This window comes from Gasterosteus aculeatus, chromosome 15 (assembly GCF_964276395.1).
Source record: "Gasterosteus aculeatus chromosome 15, fGasAcu3.hap1.1, whole genome shotgun sequence".
NCBI classification, from domain to species: Eukaryota; Metazoa; Chordata; class Actinopteri; order Perciformes; family Gasterosteidae; genus Gasterosteus; species Gasterosteus aculeatus.
In genome coordinates this window covers 716,614-741,009 of record NC_135703.1, presented here as the reverse complement: position 1 = coordinate 741,009, position 24,396 = coordinate 716,614, and the positions used below count along the sequence as shown (strand labels likewise).

Below are 24,396 nucleotides of genomic sequence, written 5' to 3'. Positions count from 1 at the left end.
TTCTGGCGGGAATCCAGCTCAGGACCTCAGGTGTTCGCCAACGGCCGACAGCTGCTGCTTCTAAATATCCTGCCTCTCTGTACACAGCCAGTGAAACGTGTGTGTGTCTGTGTGTGTGTGTGCGTGTGTTGATTCATGTGTTACGTATTTCGAGAGTCTGTTCCTCTTACTGACGGACGATTCTGGTTAATTACAGTTTGGTTTTATTTATATTCGTCTGCTGGAGTTCACATCAATATTTCTTTTAAAAAGTTTTGTTTGAACTTTGATTGATGTGATCTGCTTATTGTTGTGGAGATAATATTAGACCGCTCGCTCTGATAAAAACAAGATGTATTTTGAGGAGTTTGTTGAAATATTAGAGAAATACAAAAGAATGAGTTCATTTGGGTCCATTTGCTGATTCATGGACAGAAATGTTTCAAGTGTGTTTCCGTTGTAAATATAATTATTATCATAGTTTTACAAATTTTAACTTTAAACTTTTAACAAAAACATGTCTGGTGAAGCTCGTACATCTTTAATAAGAAACACCAACATTCGTAATACGTCGGTGGAGTTTGACTGGAGTAAGACGAGGTTCATTGTTTCCATTCTAACGGTCTGACATCTTGATAAAAAGGGTCCACACGTTTAATACGATACACTCATATTAATGCATTTGTAAAATCTTGTTGTGATACATTTCTCTCTTTAGCTTTAGCTTAGCACAGCAGTAAACAACAACAAGCCGCTCTGCTCACTGCTGGCAGAGGATTAAAAACATACGAAAAGGAGTTGAAGTGGAATTTTATGTATTGAATGAAGTTAAAGTCTGAATCGATTGTGCTGACGGGGCTCATTTATATACAGCGCCGGTTGATGGAGGTTGAGAGTAACCCCCACCCACCCCCACCTTACCTCCTCCCTCCTCCACCCACCACCACCTTACCTCCTCCACCTCCCCCCCACCCACCACCTTACCTCCTCCCTCCTCCACCAAAACCACCACCTTACCTCCTCCCTCCTCCACCCACCCACCACCACCTTACCTCCTCCCTCCTCCACCCACCACCACCTTACCTCCTCCACCTCCCCCCCACCCACCACCTTACCTCCTCCACCCAACCACCACCTTACCTCCTCCCTCCTCCACCCCCTCCTCCCACCACCACCTTACCTTCTCCACCTCCCCCCCACCCACCACCTTACCTCCCCCCCTCCTCCACCCTACACCCCACACCACCTTCCCTCCTCCACCTTCCTTCCTCCCTCCTCCACCCCCCCTCCTTCACCCCCCACCACCTTACCTCCTCCCTCCTCCACCCACCCACCACCACCTTACCTCCTCCCTCCTCCACCCACCACCACCTTACCTCCTCCACCCAACCACCACCTTACCTCCTCCCTCCTCCACCACCTTACCTTCTCCACCTCCCCCCCACCCACCTCCACCCCCCCCACCCACCACCACCTTACCTCCTCCACCTCCCCCCACCCACCACCTTACCTCCCCCCTCCTCCACCCGCCACCACCTTACCTCCTCTCTCCTCCACCCCCCTCCTCGACCACCCCACCACATTACCTCCTCCACCCCTCCTCCACCCCCCTCCTACACCCCACACCACCTTCTCTCCTCCACCTTCCTTCCTCCCTCCTCCACCCCCCCTCCTTACCTCCTCCCTCCTCCACCCCCTCCTCCCACCACCACCTTACCTTCTCCACCTCCCCCCCACCCACCACCTTACCTCCTCACTCCTCCACCACCCCCCCACCCACCACCACCTTACCTCCTCCACCTCCCCCCCTCCTCCACCCGCCACCACCTTACCGCCTCTCTCCTCCACCTCCCCCCCTCCTCGACCACCCCACCACATTACCTCCTCCACCCCCCTCCTACACCCCACACCACCTTCCCTCCTCCACCTTCCTTCCTCCCTCCTCCACCCCCCCTCCTTCACCCCCCACCACCTTACCTCCTCCCTCCTGTGACGCTCCGTAAAACACTTTTGTTAACAGCTCCACGTGTGGAGGAAACAAACAGGAAATTGACTGTGTGGTGTAACAGGGATCTTCAGCCAAAAGAGCTGATTGGTCACAAAAAAACAGGAACCAACATGTCGATAATTACCGAACACACCAACAGGTTTCTATCGGCTGTGACTTCAACCACAGAACTCCTTAACGAACCGGCGTGTTTGCTTTTGGCTTCAGCTTCACCTTTCCTTTCCTTTACTGGTTTATTTAAGTTTGTTATGAAGTTAAACGCTGAAATTCAATTGTAGGCAAATTCAAAAACACTAAAAACCATAAAGGTAATTATCATATGTACACAGTGAAGTTGTCCATTTCAAATTATAAACAGTGGTCATACAAACATCCAGATTATAATCATAACTGTGAATAACCGTATTTTTTTACTCTCAATAATAAACGTCTGAAACAATCATGGACGCCTCATGACAGCCAGAGTTCATCATTCTGATTAAACCCCAAATAAATGGACCCCTCGTTCTCACGGTAACGACACCCGGCGTTTCCTTGGTAACGTAGAGCCCACGTTCATCTCCGGCGCTCCACCCAACCGTCTACTTCCCATCCACATACGTCACAAACTCTGAAGAAGTTCCAGAAGAGGGATGACGATTACCGTTTTAACCCAAACCGTGATTCTTTTTCTTTCCTGATCATATGTAGCCTAAACTTGAATGGTCGAATCTTTTAAAATGTGTTAAAATGAGATATTGAATGTGTCGTTAGGAGCTTGTGGTTGTATTTCAGTCGCACACATAAGCGATAACAGGCATGTATGTCACATTGGAAATATTGTCAGTTCCCGTATTCAGGCGTCTTGATTATAAAGAAAATGAATTAAATATAAATGTTGGCGGGAATAGCAGCTAAAATATTCACTGTGCTTGTGAGCTTCATGAACTGTGTGACTCAAATTGACTCTTTGTGTATTTATTGTGGCGGCTGGTTTACGGCGTTACAGCCGTGTTGTTTGTTTTCCGGTCGCACGTTAAGAAGCAACCGGCAAGCGCTCCTTCACGCATTTAATTCCATCACGCAGAACACACATAAACACATGCTTCTACATTCAGACAAGGACTACCTAGCAAACACACACACACGAGTCATTTTCTGAAGCATATAATAACAGTTTGGGAGCTCGTTCAGACTTCCAGACGTATGTTGGCCCTCTAAACAAAAGGCATAAACAATAATTTGAATAAATGGAGGTAATTTCCTGCAGCAGAATGTCTAATCAGAGCCGTATTCTACTGGAGGACCACAGCGCAGGGCGAGTGTGAGTGTGTGTGAAGGAAAAAGGCGAGAGAGATTTCAGGAATTCATGCAGAGACACGTAAAAAAAACCACATCCCAAACTACCCATCATGCCTTGCCAAGCCTGCTGGCCGACCAAACGAACACCGGGTCCATCTGCGCCCGCCAAGAGCCTCTCGTACCTCCAAAACATTTACCAAAAACCCGCTAACAACCCTTCATTACTCTGTTTGCCCCCCTTTCCCCCGACTGGGCGAGGTAAAGGATCTCAGGAGACTTTTCTCCAGACTCAACAGGAACCGTGTGAGATAAATGACGTCCACGAGCGTCAACGGTTAACGCGTCCACCTTTAACAGACATCCAATGATCGGTTACTCCTCATGTAAGTTTAACAGCTACAGTCAATATCAATGAGTCGATTTCTGCTCGTGACACGAGGGAAATAACTAATTTGGCTTCAGCTAATGATGAAATGTAATGATCAGGATCATAGACGTCACTCTTTGTTTGTGCTGTATCTTTTTTTGCACACACGTCCAGTGCTTCACAAAAGGTGGGGACATGGTTTGGACATATAGGCGGACAGATTCCCTCCCCCACACCAGTTCACAGGTGTTCTCACTTACTCCCATTGATTAGACCTCCGCCCAGGTGGAGCCGGATCCATTCGGATTATGAGAAGTCTGTAAAGTACATGTGAGAAACAAGAAACGGTCCCTGCAGAGTGTGAGGAGCCGTGTTCATGAATCCAACTCAACGGTCCCCGAACAACCAAATTAATAAAGGATAATAAAAAATGAAACTCTAATTAGGATTGACAGTCATCGGTCACCAAGTCTTATTTTGAAACTCCGCTTGGAAAAAAAGGCGCCTGTCATTAAAACCAGTTTTCTTTTACTTTGTCTTTATTGCTGGTGAAAACGTTGGTAAAGGTAAAAGATATATAGGTATAGAAAAAGAATAAATAAATAAATATTATTATTATTTGTATTTTTATTATTAATAGTTCCATTCCTTTGTTTATCAACAAGAAAAAATATAATGATTAACATGTATTATTCTAATTGTAATCAAAAAATAATTGTAACAATTAGACCTTTTTTCAGCTACAGGAGCATTTATAAATGCAGGTAAAACATTTCAGAAATAAATATAAAATGTGTTAACACACACTGCTTACAGAAGATTAGTCGGCGGGAGTTCTGGTCGCTGCCACAGCGACCTGCCGGGCTTTTGTGAAAACAGCTGGAGAATGTTTTTGGGCCCAACTTCCAGACCATTTGAAAATATCTATTTATTTTTCACTTCAGAATAATACATCATATTATTCTAATTGGAAGGGGTCATTGCTGTACTGTTATTTGTTTTTAATATTGTTTTCAGTGTGTGTCGCGAATGACCAAAAATAAAAATATAAGTCAATAATATCATTTCACAGGAAGAGGCAGAATGTCCACTAGATTAATAATAATATATTTATTCATAATGCACTCTTAATCAACAGATCAGAGTATGCATTCTTAAATTACATTACATACAATTTTATTCTATTTCAAATCTTTTAATGTCTTTTTTTATGAAGCACTTTGAATTTCCTTGTTGTTGAAATGTGCTGTACAAATAAAATTGTCTTGCCTTAAAATCTTAAGTCTCAAGATAATTCTGGATTAAACCACTTCAACTTCCTTTGGCATCTCATTGGTACGACTTCTTTAAGTGCCTGCAGTTTGTTTTAGAAATCCATTAAAAACTCATATTTTCAAGACTTTTAATCAGATTCATACTTTAATGCCAGCGACGACCGAAATGATTCCTCATCTCTGCCCCGCTGGTTGTCGGCACTTATTTGTCCTCAATCGTCTTACTTTGCAGCTTCAGCCACAGTCGAGGACTTCCAGATCCGTCCCCACTGTCTGTTCGTCCACTCGTACCGAGCTCCGGCCTTCTGCGACCACTGCGGAGAGATGCTGTGGGGACTCGTTCGTCAGGGACTCAAATGTGAAGGTAGGAAACTCCCCAACGAAGCACAAGGAAGAGAAGTCAGGTTTTCGACGGCGTGTTGATTCACCTTCTTCCTGTTTGTGATCAGGCTGCGGTCTGAACTATCACAAGCGCTGTGCCTTTAAGATCCCCAACAACTGCAGCGGAGTGAGGCGGCGCCGCTCATCCAACGTCTCCCTGACGGGGGGGCTGATAAATCTGGGTCGACCCCTCTCTGCCGAGCCCTCGCCCCCCCTCTACACTGATGAGGCTTTACTGGTCAGTCGACTTCATGAATGCCCTGAAATTTCCCTCTGGGGCCTCTGGTCCACACTGACGAGTTCTTAATTAAGTCTTCGGCCTACGGCGCATTTGTTCCTGGCGGTGATTTATCGACGCTACAAGATGGAGGCTGCAGGTCCCAGACTAAAGTCCAACTGCCACACCTGTTGAGGACAATGCAGAGTAGGGAGACACAATAGTTCATCTCATTCAGGCCAGAGAGTTTCATTATAGATCCGTCTGCCAAGTAAATATCCAAATGCTAAATCACAGTTGCTTTGTTCTGACCTACATGTGTTAGACAAAGAATAGGAAATATCTGCTCCACGGAAGTCTGGACATCTATCACCTTTGTTTTTAGGGTGCACTCACGTAGATTTTTAGAAACTTTCTTACTACATTTACACTTGATTGGCGCTCTGGTGCCAGAACCCAATCAGGAGACGGTTTTGGTCCTTATGACTTTCATAAGGTTTGACTTTACAGCTACTTGTGTCAAACAAATACCTAAAAAAGTTCCTCTTATAATAGTGTCTAAATGCAATACAATTCTGGACTTGAGATGCTTAAATGAGCCCTGTAGTTTTAATGGAAAAGGTGATGATATCTGTAGATTATTATATTTGGTACCGACTCTAATGATCATTATTTTGTTCTCATTTCCAGTCTCCAGTCAGTCCCAGCATGGAGGTAAAATCCACCACTTTTGTTCAGAAATGTAATCCCTGGGGTATAGTACTTGTATAGTACTTTGTGAGGCCTTTTTACATACAGAATTTAAATGTTGTTTAAAGTGGGGCACTTGGCTAAAAAACAAATCTGGAAACTGTTCCAGATGATAGTTTGTTCCCCAATAAAATGAATGAACGGACTAAATTTTCCCTGGTAAAAAACCATCACCTGGAATACTTTCTAAGTCTATCTATATATACTATATATATCCAAGTGTTTTGTGAATAAATCTACCTTGTTGGTTGAAATGTTCATGGAAAGTCACAGCCACTCGTCCACACTGCTCTCCTGATCTTTGCCTCTCTTCTCAGCAGAAGAACCAATTAGATTATTTCCCCGGTCGAGAGCGGCGTTCCAGCTCCCAGTCGTATATCGGACGTCCCATCGAACTCGACAAGATCTTTTTGTCGAAGGTCAAAGTTCCTCACACCTTTCTGATCCACTCGTACACCCGACCCACCGTGTGCCAACACTGCAAGAAGCTGCTGAAAGGCCTCTTCAGACAGGGCCTGCAGTGCAAAGGTGAGCACTTCAATTAGAAATTATTCCTGGGTGGTTAGACTCTGCAGTAAGCCTAAAATTACAAAAGTATTTAGACAAAAGAAACATCATCCTGATGATTTATCTTGTTACAAGCCACAAAGTTAGAGTCAAATTTCCATGTGTTAAAGCTCCTCTGCTCCCATAGACGTCTATGAGGAAATGACTCTACTTCTCTGTAGTGACCAGCAGGGGGCGACTCCTCTGCTCCCATAGACGTCTATGAGGAAATGACTCTACTTCTCTGTAGTGACCAGCAGGGGGCGACTCCTCTGCTCCCATAGACGTCTATGAGGAAATGACTCTACTTCTCTGTAGTGACCAGCAGGGGGCGACTCCTCTGCTCCCATAGACGTCTATGAGGAAATGACTCTACTTCTCTGTAGTGACCAGCAGGGGGCGACTCCTCTGCTCCCATAGACGTCTATGAGGAAATGACTCTACTTCTCTGTAGTGACCAGCAGGGGGCGACTCCTCTGCTCCCATAGACGTCTATGAGGAAATGACTCTACTTCTCTGTAGTGACCAGCAGGGGGCGACTCCTCTGCTCCCATAGACGTCTATGAGGAAATGACTCTACTTCTCTCTGGATTTATTCCCTCAGTAAACATTGTAAACATGAGTTTATGGTCTCAGTCTCTAGTTTCAAGTCTTCTTCAACACAACACGATGTTTATTTAGTGAATTATGGTCCATTTAGAGTCAAGCAGACCATGAAGAGGGGGACGCTTTAGGGCGGGGCTACATGCTGATAGGTTTCTACCATTGAAGTATTTGGCGTCTCCATATCGTCTTTAGTCCAGACATGGCTGCTTATATTTGGTGCTAACAAAATGAATGTTATTTTGTCCACCAAATGTCTGACTAAAACCTTCTGGGTTCTAATGGCTGTTCTGTTCTTGTTCCTCCCTCAGATTGTAAATTTAACTGTCATAAACGATGTGCTCCTAAAGTACCAAACAACTGCCTGGGAGAAGTTTCCAAAAACGGAGGCAAGTTTCATCACATTCTTCGATAAATAGCTACCTTACAACTACATAAACAAACCTTGTCTTCTTGTCCTGACAGTGATGGCTTAGAACATCTGGTCCTCACAACAATAGAAACATCATTACAAACTCAGGTGAATGTCTGTTTGTTTGTTTCACAGAGCTCCTCAGCCCGGGGGCGGAGTCAGACGTCGTCCTGGTGGAGGGTTGCCTTGACGACCATGATGTCGACCGAGTTGGCGGTATGTTGGACGATATGGATGAAGCTATGACATTAGAGGGTGGCCTCTCGAGGGAGGCGGGGCCAGGCGACCTCTGCGACCCCGACCTGGACGAGTCCAACCGGGCCATCAGGTAACTGCATCACACACACACAACGCGAACAAGAAAGAAAGAAACACACACGCGATGATGAGATGAGGTTGACTTTGGTCCCGCCCCCCTGCAGCCCGTCCACCAGTAACAACATCCCTCTCATGCGAGTCGTTCAGTCCGTCAAAAACACAAAGAGGAAAACAAGCAACGTAATGAAGGAGGGCTGGATGGTCCACTACACCAGCAAGGACACCCTGGTATGTCTACCGTTTACCTGTTGACCTGGGTACCTGTTGACCTGACCAACTTTCTACATGTTGACCTGTTTATTTTCACGATTGTTTTCATTATGAATCATAATTTATAATTTATTTTATTAAATTATCTTTTTGCTTTAGCTTTTTGTTCATAAATTCAACAGGACGAGATATTTAGTGGGAAACAAAGAACTAAAGATGAATCTGAAATGATCCACCACATTAATATGAGCTAGTTTATGGAATTATTAATAACACTAAACAAAAAAACAAAAAATGAACAGTCAGGTATCATATTTTCCGAATTAGTCCTAGACGTCTCTCATTAACTAAAACACTTTCATGAGAGTTTTTTATAATTCAAGGGTAATAAAGTATGTACATTTGTTCACCCCTCCTCTTCCTCCCCTTGTTTCAGAGAAAGAGGCACTACTGGCGGCTGGACAGTAAATGCATCACGCTGTTTCAGAGTGACACAGGAAGTAAATACTACAAGGTAAGAAGAGCTCCGTCACCGACCTCCATCAACCTGTTGTCAGAGTCTCAGTCGTCTTATTAAGAATCTCCTTGTTGTGTGGATCTTCCTCTTGAGGCGTTGGAATGCTCATGCCTTGACTGGAAGACAGCAGAAAACTACCAGCATCCTTTTAGCTTTGCCAACAAAAATGATACGCATCTCCTCGGGTCTGTTGGTCCAATCAAGTTCAATTGGAAAACAATTTGCTTCACTTTTACACAAGATGAAGCTGTGAGAATAAAAAGTTCCACAGTGGGAATAATAAAGGATTATCTTCTCTTAACTTGTTTTTTGTCCGTGCTGGGAAGCTGGTGAGCGATGGTCTACTTTGGTTTCATTCAGATTTGAAAACCAATCAAAAGAAAGATGCTCTTTACGGCGATTCGTTTGTGTTTTCCGTGTCAGATGAAAGCACTTTTGCAGCTACACATACACAACGAGTGCGATGCCCCACCGTCTCTCTGCAGGAAATCCCTCTGTCGGAGATCTTGTGTCTGGAGCCGGCTCAGACCTTGTCTCTCCTCCCCGATGGGGCCAATCCTCACTGCTTTGAAATCACCACGGCAACACTGGTTTACTACGTGGGAGAACACCTGCAGCGGGCCGAGACGTCCAAGAGCAGCAGCAGCATTGTGGTGAATAACCGACGATCACCTTGTTTTCTGTGCTAAAGCCTTGATGTGTCCAGTGGTACAAGAAGTATGTAGATGCTTCCATCAGGTAAAAAGTACCACATCATAAGGGAAAGTACAGATGTATTATTTTCAACATGGTCCTCTATTCTACTGAAGATGATTCATTAGGAATCTAATAATTCAGTGATTCCCAATTTAAGGGTGGGGCCCATCTGAAGATTCCCAGAGTAAATCTCAGGGGTCATGAGAGTATTAATGTTACCGGAAAGAAAAAAAGATTACGTACATACATTTTATATTATTGAATGCTTGAATGTTCTATTTTCAGTGAGGTATTTGTTCATTTGATCTCTTTTCGTAAACAAAAAGGAAACTCATCAATTACCAACATACATCTAAGACGTTACTATGCCGGAACCTGTTCTAATCTTTAATAAATTCTATTTTCAATGTATATGGATAAAGATTATTGTATATTTAATGTGGAAGTTAGTACAGTATCGCAAAATTGTCCTTACATATATTACTTGAGTAAAAGCGCTTACGTCACACTGCTGCTTATGTCATCACATTTGTGATTCCTCTTAATCACGGATGTGCGGTACTTTCTACTTTCTGACGGATTTTATTGGCTGGCCTCAGATCAGCGGCGTGGGACAGGATGTGGCCCGCATGTGGGAGATGGCCATCCAGCACGCCCTGATGCCGGCCGTCTCCACAGGAGTGTCCCACAGCTCCCACCGCAGCGGACACAGTAAGACAACACAAATATTATTTTATTTTAGTTGTGCTATTGGTAAATACCACATTGCCTTGAGCTGCATTGATGATATTGCTTTACTCTGATAGGTTAGAAATGAGTTGGGCGTGAAGTCGCATATTTATTATCTCGATTGAAAAGTTGTCATTGGAGTCAAAGTAAGGATGAACATTATAACTGAGTGCCACAAGGCTCTATTCTGGTTCTGTTACATTTGGGCCTTTGTGGTGCAGGCGATGAGCTTATTGTTGATGTTCAATGCTATGCAGACGACACCCAGTTCTACGTGGCTGTTAGTTCTGCCCTGTCCGACATGTTAATGCATATTTTTGTGCTATCGAACATTAAGGATAATGATTTCTTCTGTTTAGACCCAGGGACTCAAATCAGCCGCTGATTTTCTTTTAATAACCACAGATTTTTATTCATAATTGCTCTGAAGATTCTGAATTTTCCAACAAAACAATAATTTTAGTCCAAGCTCAACTTAAAGGGACATTTTTGGAATTCTATGTATCTCCAAAACAAATCTCACAAATAGATGAATAAGATAAAAATGTATTTCACAAATAAGATTAACATTTTAAAATAGAAGAACTGATAGCTAGACAATGTAACAAATAAACTATATCTATTACTATATCAGTAGGATTGTCAATGTTTGTGTGAGTTTCCAAAACTGACAAAACCGACTCATGCAACAGTTTTTTTTAATATAAAAAATTACAGACAGGTACTCAGAATAACTGTACATAAAAAAATATTCATCAAGAATCAATAGAACTTGAATATTTATTCATAATTTACATTATTGGGATGAATAATGTAAAAAAAAGTAAAAATAATGTGTTTATACGTTTAAGGGTCTTAATGTCTTTTCTTTGCATCCATGGATGCCAAAAAAACATTAAGACTATATACTAAAAATTACATATAAATGTAATATTTAGTGTATATATTATAATTAATTAATTTAATCGGAATTCATGCTATTTTTGCAGTGCTGGATGACAGAAAGCCTGAGAGGTTAATTCAGAGTCTCGTATTAAAAACAAATCCATCGATGACGTCGTTGCAAAATACAAAACGGGTTAAAAACAACTTGAAGAATTACGAATTAAGAGTAAGTAGAATTTAAGTATTTAAAACCAATTGGCTTTCTATAAGGCGCAATATCTCTAAAATGTACTTTATTTCTAAATGTTAGAGAATACATCAGCTGGGGAAATATCTGTAAATGAATCCATCTTAAATATTTCAAATGACGGAAGGTTTTATCCATCGGAATGATGCATTCTGGGGTTTCAGTGTTCAACATAAATCTTATCATGATACATATTATTTGCGTCGTGATACTCTCACGGCAGATATTTTGGAATAAACCGATTCGACTGGACTAAAATATGAATGTTATTATGTCGCCGGTAAAAGGACACAGATTCCATTCCAGGTTTTAATGTCCCCTAAGGACCGTTGACTCCCACACAAAAGCCCATCAGCGGTGTTTCTCAGCTGCGCTGACGTCACGCCGATGAGGAGTAACGCTCCATGCTCACCTGAGGGGGAAACACACATCAATGATTCAATGATAGAACATCTATAACTCCCCCGGTGCACTTCCCTGCAAAGGAGAAGAAGTCTGAAATAACGTTTCTGTCCTTCACAGTTCGATTCTTATTCGGGTTTTTATTATTTCCTTTAAACATGCAGATTTATTTGTCTTTGGTTTTATCTCGTCAACAGAGGAAATCTCCGTCAGTATTTCTGTCTCCAACTGCCAGATCCAGGAGAACGTGGTGAGAAGACACACACACTATCACACAAGCACACATACACACACAGATACACACACTATTCAAATACATACAAACTGTGATCTGACCAGAGGGCCGCACAAAGACACGCAAGGACACACAAAGAGACGCAAAGATGTCACTCTGACTTTTAGTGAAGTTTAGAATTTACGTCTACTTTGAGTAGACGAAGGTCTCAAACTGGCAGCTATTGTTTACATCTCCATTCATTTCATTCAACCCCCCCAACCCCACATCCTCAGCATTAACACCATGAAGATCATCCTTAAGAATGTCTGCAAACTATTCATGCAAAGACGCAGATGCCCCCCCCCCCACCTCCCCTCCCGCAAAGGTGAGCGGCGTCTTGGAGCACCTCGGATGGAGATTACTGTGATTACTCACTCAGCCGAGCGGTTTCCACGGCGACGCCGGATGGTAATTAGGCACGAAGGCTTCTGTGGGTGGAGGGGGGAGGTGGGGGGGGGGGGGGGGTTATGATATTGTATTTCTGTCCTCTCCACCCGAGGTGTGATATTAAGCTGTCAGCTGACGGGGGAGAAAAAGGGAGACGTGATTGCAGACAGGGAGAAAATATTTAGCGGCTTTGGTGTCAAAGCTGTGGCGGATCGGTGGCGCTGCGGAACCCCCCCCCTCCCCCACCCCCACCCCCCCACCACACATACACAAATAAATAAGAGAAGAAGGAGCTTTTCTGGAAGAACTCCACCAGGTGACGGCGCGCTCCTCCACTTCAGATGCTTTCATGTCTCCCCCGGGGAGAAGCAGAGCTTCTACCGCCTGTTAAATACAACCTGCAACACAACTAATGCAGTGATGGAGTGGTGAAGTTTCACGTTGATATCTACTCTTTAATCCTTTGACCCTCTTCATCTGTAGTGTCTCCATCATGTCGGCCATGTGAGTCTTCTTCAGGAGCTTCATCACGTAACTTCTTCACTCCTCTCTGGATTGTGGAGGTTCTACAGACGGGTTTATTAACACGTCATTAAAAGACGCATTTTAATACATATATTAATAAGAATATGGAGGAAATATTTTAAAATGTTCTCCATACGACAGAATTTCAGGTCTATGAAAGCTTTGACTCTTATGTGTCAACCACATGAAACTAAAATAATGCCTTATTTGATATAGACGCTGCATCAAACATCTTTCGATGCAGACGCCACCTCTCACTTTATTATCTGCATTCCTACACTTTTCAGTAAAAGTTCCAAAAGCTCTTTTGAAGTCATCTCGCAGGCTTCCTGTTATTCTTCTTCTCCTCTTCAGATTGTGAACTTTCTTCTTCTGTTCCCGCAGGACATCAACTCGGTGTATCAGATCTTCCCGGACGAGGTCCTGGGCTCGGGTCAGTTCGGCATCGTGTACGGAGGTAAAAGACTGAGAGAGACCACCTTCAGACCCTCAGACCTTCAGACCCTCAGACCTTCAGACCCTCAGACCTTCAGACCCTCAGACTTTTAGACCTTTAGACCCCAAGTGGAGGTCCTGTGGGGAGAGGGTCAAGGTGGACGGATCAGTAGATGAAACCTGTACCTGGAGTATGAAAGACGATCAATAAGAAGAAGAAGAGTGATCGTTATCTTCTTCTTCAGGTAAACACAGAAAGTCCGGCCGAGACGTCGCCATCAAGATCATCGACAAACTCCGTTTCCCCACCAAGCAGGAGAGCCAGCTACGCAACGAGGTGGCCATCCTGCAGGTACACACTCACACACGCACACACACACACACACACACACTCACTCACAGCGGAGCCTGTCGGCCGCGAGCGAGACTTCCTGTCGTGAACGACTTCATTACCGTGGCAACGTCGTGGGGGTGTGACATCCTGTAATATTCCAGCGCTGTTCAACCTGCAGACGCAGACACACACACACACACACACACACACACACACACTCCTCGGGTCTCTGGTATTTACTCCATTATTGCTTCGTTATTCAGAGACACCTGAAAGAAAATCCCAAATAACGAAGCAGTCGTGACCGTTACGACTCATCAGGAGAAATGTCGTTATTTGAGTTGATGACACAAATCTGACTGATAAAAAGTTTCCACTAGTCATTTGAGTTGATAAAAGGCTCCATTCTGATTGGTTCCCGGATTATGACTTGAAAAGCGTAATGTGACATCGTCCGTGCGTCCAGATGGTTAATGGGTATGACGCTCTTTGAATCGTCTGGACTCCTCCGCCCTGCAGAGTCTGCACCACCTGGGCGTCGTCAACCTGGACTGCATGTTCGAGACCCCGGAGCGGGTGTTCGTGGTCATGGAGAAGCTCCACGGAGACATGCTGGAGATGATCCTCTCCAGTGAGAAAGGACGACTGCCCGAGAGGATCACCAAGTTCATGGTCGCCCAGGTAACGACATCCGTCCTCCTCCTCGTCCTCCTCAGGGGACATGAATTAAGGTGGTTTTGCTGACCGACAGGAACACCATGCGAAGAGCTTCAGGTTGATTTGAGAACATTTTAAAGAGCTTTAGTCTGCTTTCACTGTGCGTAGGACCAGGGGGCGGGCAGGAAGGGCTGAGTGGCAGGAAACAGGATATGCAGTAGGATGTGTGGTTTGTGGCGCTATGAAGGGTTCCGGTTGCGGTCTCAGCCAATCGCTGAGCGCGGAATCGATGACTTGCGGAGAGTCTCTGTGGGAACGCGTCGAGCAGGAGAACAAAATGGCAGGAACGGCGGTTCAATCCCGCTGAGGCTCTATTCAATTCAATGTTGGTGTGTGAGTCCCACTGTGACTGAACTGGGTTCTGTTCTAAACAATATAATACGATACAAGTTATAGAATAAATATTGAGTTGATTATAATTGAACCATCTTTTCGGCTTTATTTTGACGACAGACCTCCAGAGAGGAGCCTGCCTCACGAGGCCGACCGGGCACAGATTCCTTAAACTCCCCAGTCCGTCTCCAACGCTCCCTTGGTGCTTTAGAACGGAGCTGTAGCTCAGGACCAATACGAGAAGAGCCTCCGTGTCACGTGGTCGCCTTGGTTACGCCCATCGTCTTCAGTCAGAAAACTCGTAGTGGAGTTAATCCACCGTGTTAATCCACTCTCTTGTTGAATTATTAAAGTGCTGTGTGTGTGTGTATGTGTGTGTGTGTGTGTGTGTGTGTGTGTGTGTGTGTGTGTGTGTGTGTGCGTGTGTGCCTCTGCATGTGTCACCCTCAGATCCTCGTGGCTCTGCGTCACCTCCACCTCAAAAACATCGTCCACTGTGACCTGAAACCTGAAAACGTGCTGCTGGCTTCTGCAGACGCATTTCCACAGGTAGTGTGTGTGTGTGTGTGTGTGTGTGTGTGTGAGACCCTTTATAATACTATTACATGTCATTTAGCTGACGTCTTCATCCAAAGCGACTTACAATAAGTGCATTTCAACCATAAGAATACAAACACAAAAGAACAAAGTGCAATTTCATTAAATGAGCCGATTTCAATTTAAGAGGTAATAAGTCAAATTTAAGTGGTAATATTTCTTAGTGTTTTTAGTCGAGGTTCAGTCTGAAGAGGTGTGTCTTTAGTTTGCAGTGGATGATGTATTGTTATTATTAACGAGGATTAAATAAGTATCAGGATCAATCTTTTATACAGCAAATACATTAAAACCATTTCCTACAATTTGCTTAATTTAGTTTTGACAATTCAGCTGTTATTTTTCACATTAACCCTATTTTCTTACATTTAACGTAATATTTTAGGGTGATTCCTATGTTCAATGTGAACATATTTTAGAGATTTGGTTGGGGCAGGCCAATTACTTTTGACGTTAAAGGTCTTTATTTATTAGGCCACACCCCTAACAAATTCATTGGTCCATAACTTCTAAACAAAATGAGGTATCAAAAAATGTTACTTGGTGTTTAAAGGCATTGAGCCGATAATCATTCCCTGAAGATTTCAGGACAATCGGACCCTGCGTCTGGGAGGAGTTTGCAAAAATGTGTTTTTCACAAAATTCTAAATGGTGGTAAATCTGAATATGTGCATTTGCATACCATGATTGACTTTTATTGTAGAGCACGTCCAAGAGCACCTGTGTGAAGTCTATTGGTGATCAGGGGGGGAAGTAAGCTAATTGGCCAAAATAAAACATGTAAAGGGGGCGCTAGAGAGCCATTTTTTATACCCAAATACGCAAAATGTTCCTTGGAATTTTACATTTTTAAGAAAATCAACGAAAATCGACCAAAATGGATGCCAGACCACGCCCAGGTAGTTGCAGGAAACTGATCTTGATCACTCTCGACCACTGAGGTGTCAGGATCAATTTGTTTGAATTTGAAATCAATCGGGTTTTAACTCTCGGAGGAGTTAGTTCATTTATAAATCAAAAATACGATGGAAATAGGAAACAACAAGCAAAAATTCAGAGAATGACTGCTAATGTTGAAATATTCTGAGAATGAGGTTATTCTCACGGACTTAATGTGAACATATCCTAGAGATTTGGTGAGGACAGGCCGATTAAGTTATAAGTCTTCAATTCACACCCTTTACAAACGTCATCGGTCCATAACTTCTAAACAAAATGAGATATCAGAATGTTTAAAGGCGCCCAATAATCGAAAACGCAAAAAAACGTTTTTCACAAAAATTCAAAAGGGCGGAAAATCTAGTTCGGTGCATTTGCATACCACGATTGATGTTTTCCTGGAGCAAAATTACAAGTCAATCGGTGAGACTGGGAAAAAATCTCCCCAGAGGGAGCCCTCTCTAGCAGAGGGGGCGCTAGAGAGCCATTTTTTCACAGCCAAATGCGCGACCCCGAAACGTCTCCAAATTTTTTGCACTTCTGATGCGCATGCCAAAATTCAAGAGTTTTTGAATACGATAAAGGCCTCAAAAGTGCGATTAAAGTGGTAAAAGAATAATAATAATCTTTCGAAACACAATAGACTCTCAGTCAGCTTGGACCCTAATGACAAAGTCATTGTCGTTACACTTTTTCTCTTTTTTTAATTGTTCTCAAAATTGTCGCCAGACTTTTAATTTGACACCAGAAGGATTTTACATTTCTTCATTCACAACAGCCAACAGATATTTATTGTCTAAGGCGAGCAAGTTGTGTCTCCATTTGGCTTCACCAAGCTCCGCCCCCTCGTTCCAGGTAAAGCTCTGTGACTTTGGCTTCGCCCGGATCATCGGCGAGAAGTCATTCCGGCGCTCGGTGGTGGGAACGCCGGCGTACCTCGCCCCCGAGGTCCTGAGGAACAAGGGCTACAACCGCTCTCTGGACATGTGGTCGGTGGGCGTCATCATCTACGTCAGGTGGGAGCCTCACCTGTTTGTGTGTTCTCTTTATTTCTTTTCAACATGAAAGCAAACTATAATATCTGAGACGAAATGTGCGTGAGTTTCAAAATTGTGGATTGCGATATGTTTTTTGTCGTGTTCTTCAGTCTCAGCGGAACGTTCCCGTTCAACGAGGACGAAGACATCAACGATCAGATCCAGAACGCCGCCTTTATGTACCCTCCTCATCCCTGGAAGAAGGTCTCCCAGGAAGGTATGTAGGTTCTCGCTGGGAGAACCCGATGTCCAATCGCGTTCAGATCAGACCCATACGAAGCTCCGCCCCCAATTCTCAAGCGACTTTCTTTGCTCCTGAGCTGTTAACCTGTAAACTTTAAGGTTCTGGATGATCCTGATAACCTGGACTCTGGGTGGTGTAACATCTTGTTCAGGTTCATTATCATGGTGGGGTGGAGGTCTGGAAGCTTCTAGGGGTTTGAAGTGTCAATCAAGGGACGCCTGAAGGTCCAGGAGCACAAGCGAGGATTAGAAGGAAGTGTTGAATGTTCTTCTGATCCAACGGAAAGAGCGCCGGTACAACGCTGCCGAGGGTCCTTGATCAGCTTTTCCTCAGAGAGCAGCCACAGCAAACCCGGCCAACGCTTCCTGCTGTGACTCAGTGGTTGTTCTTCTCCAGTTCGTCAGTCCTCCCGTATCGTATCCCCTCATGTTGTTGTTGTCGTCACTATTTCTAAATGCGCCCGCCCCCATCAACCTATGCCAGCCGGATTCGTCTTTAAATCAGCCTGACTCACTCGGGTCGGATGCACCGGAGGGCCGAGTCCTCTCAGGAGAGCCCCCCACCCGGCCGTCGGGGGGATGCATGTCAGAGAAAAGTATGTAGTGCGTCACCAACTCTGCTTTTCCCTTTAAATAGATTCTGTGGCCAGTTTATTTGTCTGCCCACAAACACGATTAATCTTTTAGAATGTTGTGTAATGACACTTTGTGTTGATATGTTGAGCAAGAAGTGAGTAATATGCAGCTTCCTGCACAGGAAGATGTTACGCTTTAATAAGAGTGAAATAGAGATACGCTTTCAGTTGTGTCTATTATAACTTCAAATGGTGCGTTTAGGGGAAGTTTGATGTCTCAGAGGACTGCGTCATACGTCTCTATGTCTCTGAAGCTTTCATCTTGTACAAACTCTTAATCTAAAACACACAGGACAAAACTGTTGGTTCAACAAGACTGAGGAATGAAAGCGACAAACCTGATGTCTTAGAAAAATGACTGTTTTCATTCTCTAGTCAAGCAACACATTTAAGCCTTTTCACAATAAAAACCTAAACATTTTGGCAACAATCTGTTACAAGTACTTTAAAGGTGTCCTAAACCCTCACTGAGTCGATTCCAGTTTCTCACCATGGAAACATGTGTACACACATATGTGATTTAACTTACTTATCTGTTATCTGTTTATGTTGTTTTAATTCTGCAGCTTATTTTATTTTTATATCTCACCAATCACCAAGAGGAATTCCTCCTTGTGTCACATATGACACATGATCGGGAGAGAAGTTGATTTTAAAAGATTTTTGTGTAGGAAAGAGCACAAAAGTAGGAGTAATCTTAAGATATCACACACAATGTACTTGAAGTGAATGTATTGATTTGTTGCAACCAGTGAACCTTGGAATGATCCATATTTAGACTGAGGACAGTTTCAAGTTGCGTATACGCCTGTCAATCAGCGTGTAGCCCCGCCCTAAAGCGTGCCCTGCTTCATGGTCTGTTTGACTCTGAATGGACCATAATTCACTAAATGAACATCATGTTGTGTTGAAGAAGACTTGAAACTAGAGACTGAGACATAAACTCATGTTTACAATGTTTACTGAGGGAATAAATCAAGAGAGAAGTAGAGTCATTTCCTCATAGACGTCTATGGGAGCAGAGGAGTTGCCCCCTGCTGGTCACTACAGAGAAGTAGAGTCATTTCCTCATAGACGTCTATGGGAGCAGAGGAGTCGCCCCCTGCTGGTCACTACAGAGAAGTAGAGTCATTTCCTCATAGACGTCTATGGGAGCAGAGGAGTCGCCCCCTGCTGGTCACTACAGAGAAGTAGAGTCATTTCCTCATAGACGTCTATGGGAGCAGAGGAGTCGCCCCTGCTGGTCACTACAGAGAAGTACAGTCATTTCCTCATAGACGTCTATGGGAGCAGAGGAGTCGCCCCCTGCTGGTCACTACAGAGAAGTAGAGTCATTTCCTCATAGACGTCTATGGGAGCAGAGGAGTCGCCCCCTGCTGGTCACCACACAGAATGCAGCTTTGAGACATAAAGCTTTGACTTCACTTTCAGAGGCGTAGTTTTTTGTGTTGTTTATTAAGATTATTGCAGGGTTAGCACACTAACAGCTAAACACTAAATGTATGTTTTATTGATAATTTAATTCACTATTTAAAATGTATATAAAACATTTGGTCACTGACACTACTTTTTTTCAGTTTGATATTGTGAGTCTCAGTCAATCAGGCACTCTGGAGGACAACGTCCTAGAGAGATTTATAAAGATTAATAAACGAAATAAAAGCCGTTAATGGTAATAGCGATGGAATGTGTGTGAGGGCTGTAGACCTGCTCCTCCGAGCGGCTGGTCGGACGTCGCCCTCCTTCGGCTCCGCTCTTACAGAAATGCGGATTAACTGGCTGGTCATGTGACTCAGCTGAGAGAAAAAAGAGGAATGAGGCAGTGCTGGAAAAAAAGCCTTGAAAGGCAGCGAGAGTCCGGGCGGTTCCTGGAAAGAGAGCGAGACGGACAGGTTCGGGGGGGTATTCATGGGCCAATCTATTCATGTGCATAATGCAGAGCGATGGAGGCCTCCGGAGACCTGAGGGGCCCCAGGGTCCTCGAGCTGTTCAGACTGCTGACCCCTGAAGAAATGTTAACATCATGTTAGCTTTGCTCATTAGCCCCGACTGGCCCCTCACCACGGGGGGCGGGGGAGCTGTACGTCCTCGTCCCCCTCCTCATCCCTCCCTCCGCTGGACACTTGCTTCACCTCATCATTGCTCTGGCTCACCGCCTCGTTTCTTTCCTTCCCCCCCTGCAGCGATCGACCTGATTAACAACCTGCTGCAGGTGAAGATGAGGAAGAGGTACAGCGTGGACAAGACCCTCAGTCACCCCTGGTTACAGGTAACCAGGTTCTGCCTCGCTGTTGCTTCTGAATGCATTAGAGCAAGAATGGTCGTCCACCTTCCTTCTCACTGAAAACTCACTGAATAATAAAAATAAATAATTAAGGCTAAGGCTTTAACTTTTAACAATGAACATCAGACTAAAGTACATTTTTACCGAGTAATTCAATTGAATTCAATATTTTCCAAAATCACAAATACACCTCAGCCGGCCCTGACTATAAACCCATGAGCAAAGTAGATGGTGCAGTGGGGTGAAATAGTGCAATGGAGGTGGTGCCATTTAGGTCTTCATGGTTTTACGACTAGAAAGAGATTTTATCTCCTTAAAGTAACGGAGTAAGTAAGGAGTTCTTCATGAATCTAGTGTTCTGTAATCCGGCACAAAGGAAAACCATCAAGTCGACATTTTTTGGTGGCGTTAAAAGAAAAAACAGGCACAAATGGCACTAGTCTGTCTGAGGGTGCACTTGCTTTCCCCACCAGGACTACCAGATGTGGCTGGACCTGAGGAACCTGGAGTCCCGGATGAACGAGCGCTACATCACCCACGAGAGCGACGACCTGCGCTGGCATCACCACGCCCAGCTCAGCGGCCTCGACTACCCCGCCCACCTGGCCAACGGGCCCCGCGGCGCCGGCGGGCCGCTGTTGGAGCGTTACCAGGAGCGTGAGGAGGAGCTGGAGACCCTCAGCGAGAGGGTCAGTGAACTGTGAGGACGGAGCTCCCGACACCAAAGGAGAAGCAGCGGCTGTCAGAAGGAAGAAAGAAAAAAGCACAAATCAGATGGAAGAAGGAGACGATTGAAAAAGACCAAACGTAATGATGTAATAATAAATCTCAGATTCAAATACGTTATTAGTAAGATATTAAGGAAGCACATTGCTTTCACTACAAGACTAAATATCCCACTTCAGATATTATTATTATTATTATGAGAGATCTCTGCAGCCGTTTTCTACTCAATGAAATTAAGATCATTCTTTTTTTAATCTCGCAGTAGGGATTCTTGAAAGGATTTATTTTGTCATCATGTACCTGTTGCCTGGTAACAAGGTGATGATTTATTTAAGATCCCTGTTGATTATCGGTAACAGTAGTGATTTCATCCCGTCCTCTTTTCAGCGCAGACATCTCTTCATGTCACTTCTAGAGGAGGAATGTTATTTAGCTTTCAACAGATTCTTCCTCTGGGATCCCAAAGTGGGGATTTCTTTATATTTTATGTCTTTATTCGGAGATCCTTCTTTCGTTGACGTTTTGTGATTATTTTCTTGTGGTCGTTAGATCAGTTTTGGGATAAAAATCAAGTTGTGTTGACTATTATAAAAGAAGAAACTTGACACGTGGTCCCTGTTTAATACAGTTGAATAAGACAAACGATCGTACCTGGTCATTGGGTTGGAAATGATGGAGATCGCAACGCACAAAACTAGAAGATCTCTCTGTATAACAAAACATTCTGTGGTTTTATGATGAGTGAAATCATCGATCTGTGAACTGAGAGTCATAGTACCTATTCGCTCTTTGGGGAATGGAAAGCACAGTTTACATCATTTGGGGAGAAACTAAAAGCAGCACTTTTTGGGTCAGACGATCAGAAACAGACGCAGCTTTTATCAACGCAGAAAACACGAAGGTTTCCACCGAGTATTTTCCTCTTAATGACCTCTATACATGCAGGATGATCCTCATCAGACCAAGAAGCAGAACCAAATCAACGGGTAGAAAGACGCCAATGACACATTTCACCAGATGTCGGCTGCTGGTTCATTTCATGATTGTTTCCTCAGATTCTAAACTTCATTCAGATGAAGATAAACGATGAAGAACCTCAATGAAAAGCTCCTGCTGGGTTTGACCTGATCACAACCCATTGAATGTTATTAAGAGTCACAGCTGAATTCACAGAAAGCATGAAAGCGTCGTCAGTGTTGGTGTGATGTAACTATTTAAAGCTATGAATGTCTTCTCTTTGGAGAAATCAAACGCCTCTGAAGAACGCTGAGGATGCAGACCAGAGGGGGGCGCTCCAAACGGAAACCCACCCAAAATCCTCAACATGCACCAATACCACAAAACTACCAGGTTGAACGCTTCTAAATATATTTAGTCTTGTTTAGGTTCATGTTTTCACTTTTCAGGTGTGAGTCCAGTGTGGACGTAGACAATAAAAACAAAGCTGGACTAACAGGGAGAGAAAAGCCATGTAAACAGTGAGAACCGCGCTCTTCGCCCCGTTGGTCCGATGTCGCCATGGCAGTGAGACGTGTGCGCTTCACGAAGGGTTCTGTGGCGTCCACGCGCCGACAACTGAGGGCATTTCAACTTGTGCTCCTCATGAAACAAGACGTCCGCCGCAAAGCGCTTGATACTTTGGCACTCAAGCATTCAGACGGACATTTTTTCCTCCTGCAGCCTTTTTCCCAGCGAGCGCGCGGTGGGCGGCGCGGCGATCAGCGCTAATCCCCCAGTCGACAGTTTACCGCCGTACGGTTGAGAAAAGGCCCCCCGGGGAGACGCCTGTTTACCGATAAGCAGGACGGCGTCTCCAAGTCCCAAAGGAGAGCAACTTGTATCAGGGTTGTTACGCTGTTGTTACCCTGTTATTACCCTGTTATTACACAGCTAACCAGTAAGGGCTGTTCCTCTGAAGCCTCTGTGGCCTTGTCTTCTAAATTGTATATTCATCATACTCGTCACCAAACGGCATGCGCTACTCTGAGACTGCTAAGTGTCCTACATGAATGCATATTCATTCATACAGATGCAGAGATATCTTTAAATATAAAGAGCCACACGCAAAGAAAATGAGAATATTCCACATTTTATTTTACTTTAGTCGTATTTTGAAATACTGCATATATCAGAGTGAATAACTAAAAGGCTGCTCCTATGGGATTGTGTACCTGTAGATATACACTTGCCTTTAAAGAACCATTCTTTGCTGCCCCCCACAAGCCTCCGACCTTGTGCTAAGCTAAGCTAACCATACTGCTCTATGAAAGCCATCACGTTTACACACCCAGCCTAATTGTTCCTCCACAGATTGCACAAAGTAAGATTACTTCCTCAGCACTTCTATTTGAGTGGAGATCACCTGTTCTGAGGAGTTGAATCCCACCTTTAGTGGACATCTGGTTTTCTTTTAATGAGGACCGTGGCCCGGCCACCCGCCCTGTGGGTGAAAGGTCACAGGTCTGATGCTGCCAGCGGGGAGACGCGTCTCAGCTCAGCGTCCTCTGAGTCCACTTCAGTGGCTTCACTCCTCCTGCTTCTCTGGATCATGTTTCAATAAAGATATTTTAAAATCTACCTGGAGATGTTGTTCTTTATTTGGTTTGCAAGATAACACTTTAATAAAGAACCTTCATGATGATCATTCTCTTTCATTTCTCTCATGTATCTAATCTATAGTCCTTTTTTAGAATTGGCAGTTTGTACCAAACAAACCTCAACCTCTAATTCTGAATTCCTCACGTGTTAAAGCTGCATTCTGTGTAGTGACCAGCAGGGGGCGACTCCTCTGCTCCCATAGACGTCTATGAGGAAATGACTCTACTTCTCTGTAGTGACCAGCAGGGGGCGACTCCTCTGCTCCCATAGACGTCTATGAGGAAATGACTCTACTTCTCTGTAGTGACCAGCAGGGGGCGACTCCTCTGCTCCCATAGACGTCTATGAGGAAATGACTCTACTTCTCTGTAGTGACCAGCAGGGGGCGACTCCTCTGCTCCCATAGACGTCTATGAGGAAATGACTCTACTTCTCTGTAGTGACCAGCAGGGGGCGACTCCTCTGCTCCCATAGACGTCTATGAGGAAATGACTCTACTTCTCTGTAGTG

At 44.2% G+C, this 24,396-nt stretch overlaps 1 protein-coding gene across 2 annotated transcripts in view; it reads left to right on the top strand.

Moving 5' to 3' along the window:
- Positions 1–23,863, top strand: part of prkd1 (protein kinase D1) — a 37,919-nt gene extending 14,056 nt beyond the window's left edge. The window contains exons 3-21 of one of the 2 annotated variants that reach the window (XM_078089181.1): positions 5,142–5,273; positions 5,359–5,528; positions 6,198–6,221; positions 6,578–6,785; positions 7,718–7,795; positions 7,954–8,146; positions 8,241–8,364; positions 8,783–8,860; positions 9,349–9,516; positions 10,159–10,270; positions 12,020–12,072; positions 13,396–13,468; positions 13,692–13,798; positions 14,300–14,461; positions 15,281–15,379; positions 17,219–17,379; positions 17,511–17,617; positions 20,462–20,547; positions 21,036–23,863. In XM_078089181.1, coding sequence (XP_077945307.1) covers positions 5,142–5,273; positions 5,359–5,528; positions 6,198–6,221; positions 6,578–6,785; positions 7,718–7,795; positions 7,954–8,146; positions 8,241–8,364; positions 8,783–8,860; positions 9,349–9,516; positions 10,159–10,270; positions 12,020–12,072; positions 13,396–13,468; positions 13,692–13,798; positions 14,300–14,461; positions 15,281–15,379; positions 17,219–17,379; positions 17,511–17,617; positions 20,462–20,547; positions 21,036–21,266 — 2,366 coding nt within the window. In that variant the 3' untranslated portion in view covers positions 21,267–23,863. Of the gene's footprint in view, positions 1–5,141; positions 5,274–5,358; positions 5,529–6,197; positions 6,222–6,574; positions 6,786–7,717; positions 7,796–7,953; positions 8,147–8,240; positions 8,365–8,782; positions 8,861–9,348; positions 9,517–10,158; positions 10,271–12,019; positions 12,073–13,395; positions 13,469–13,691; positions 13,799–14,299; positions 14,462–15,280; positions 15,380–17,218; positions 17,380–17,510; positions 17,618–20,461; positions 20,548–21,035 lie in introns of both variants that reach the window. The other variant, XM_078089180.1, reaches the window with a different exon arrangement.
- Positions 23,864–24,396: the final 533 nt, after the last annotated feature.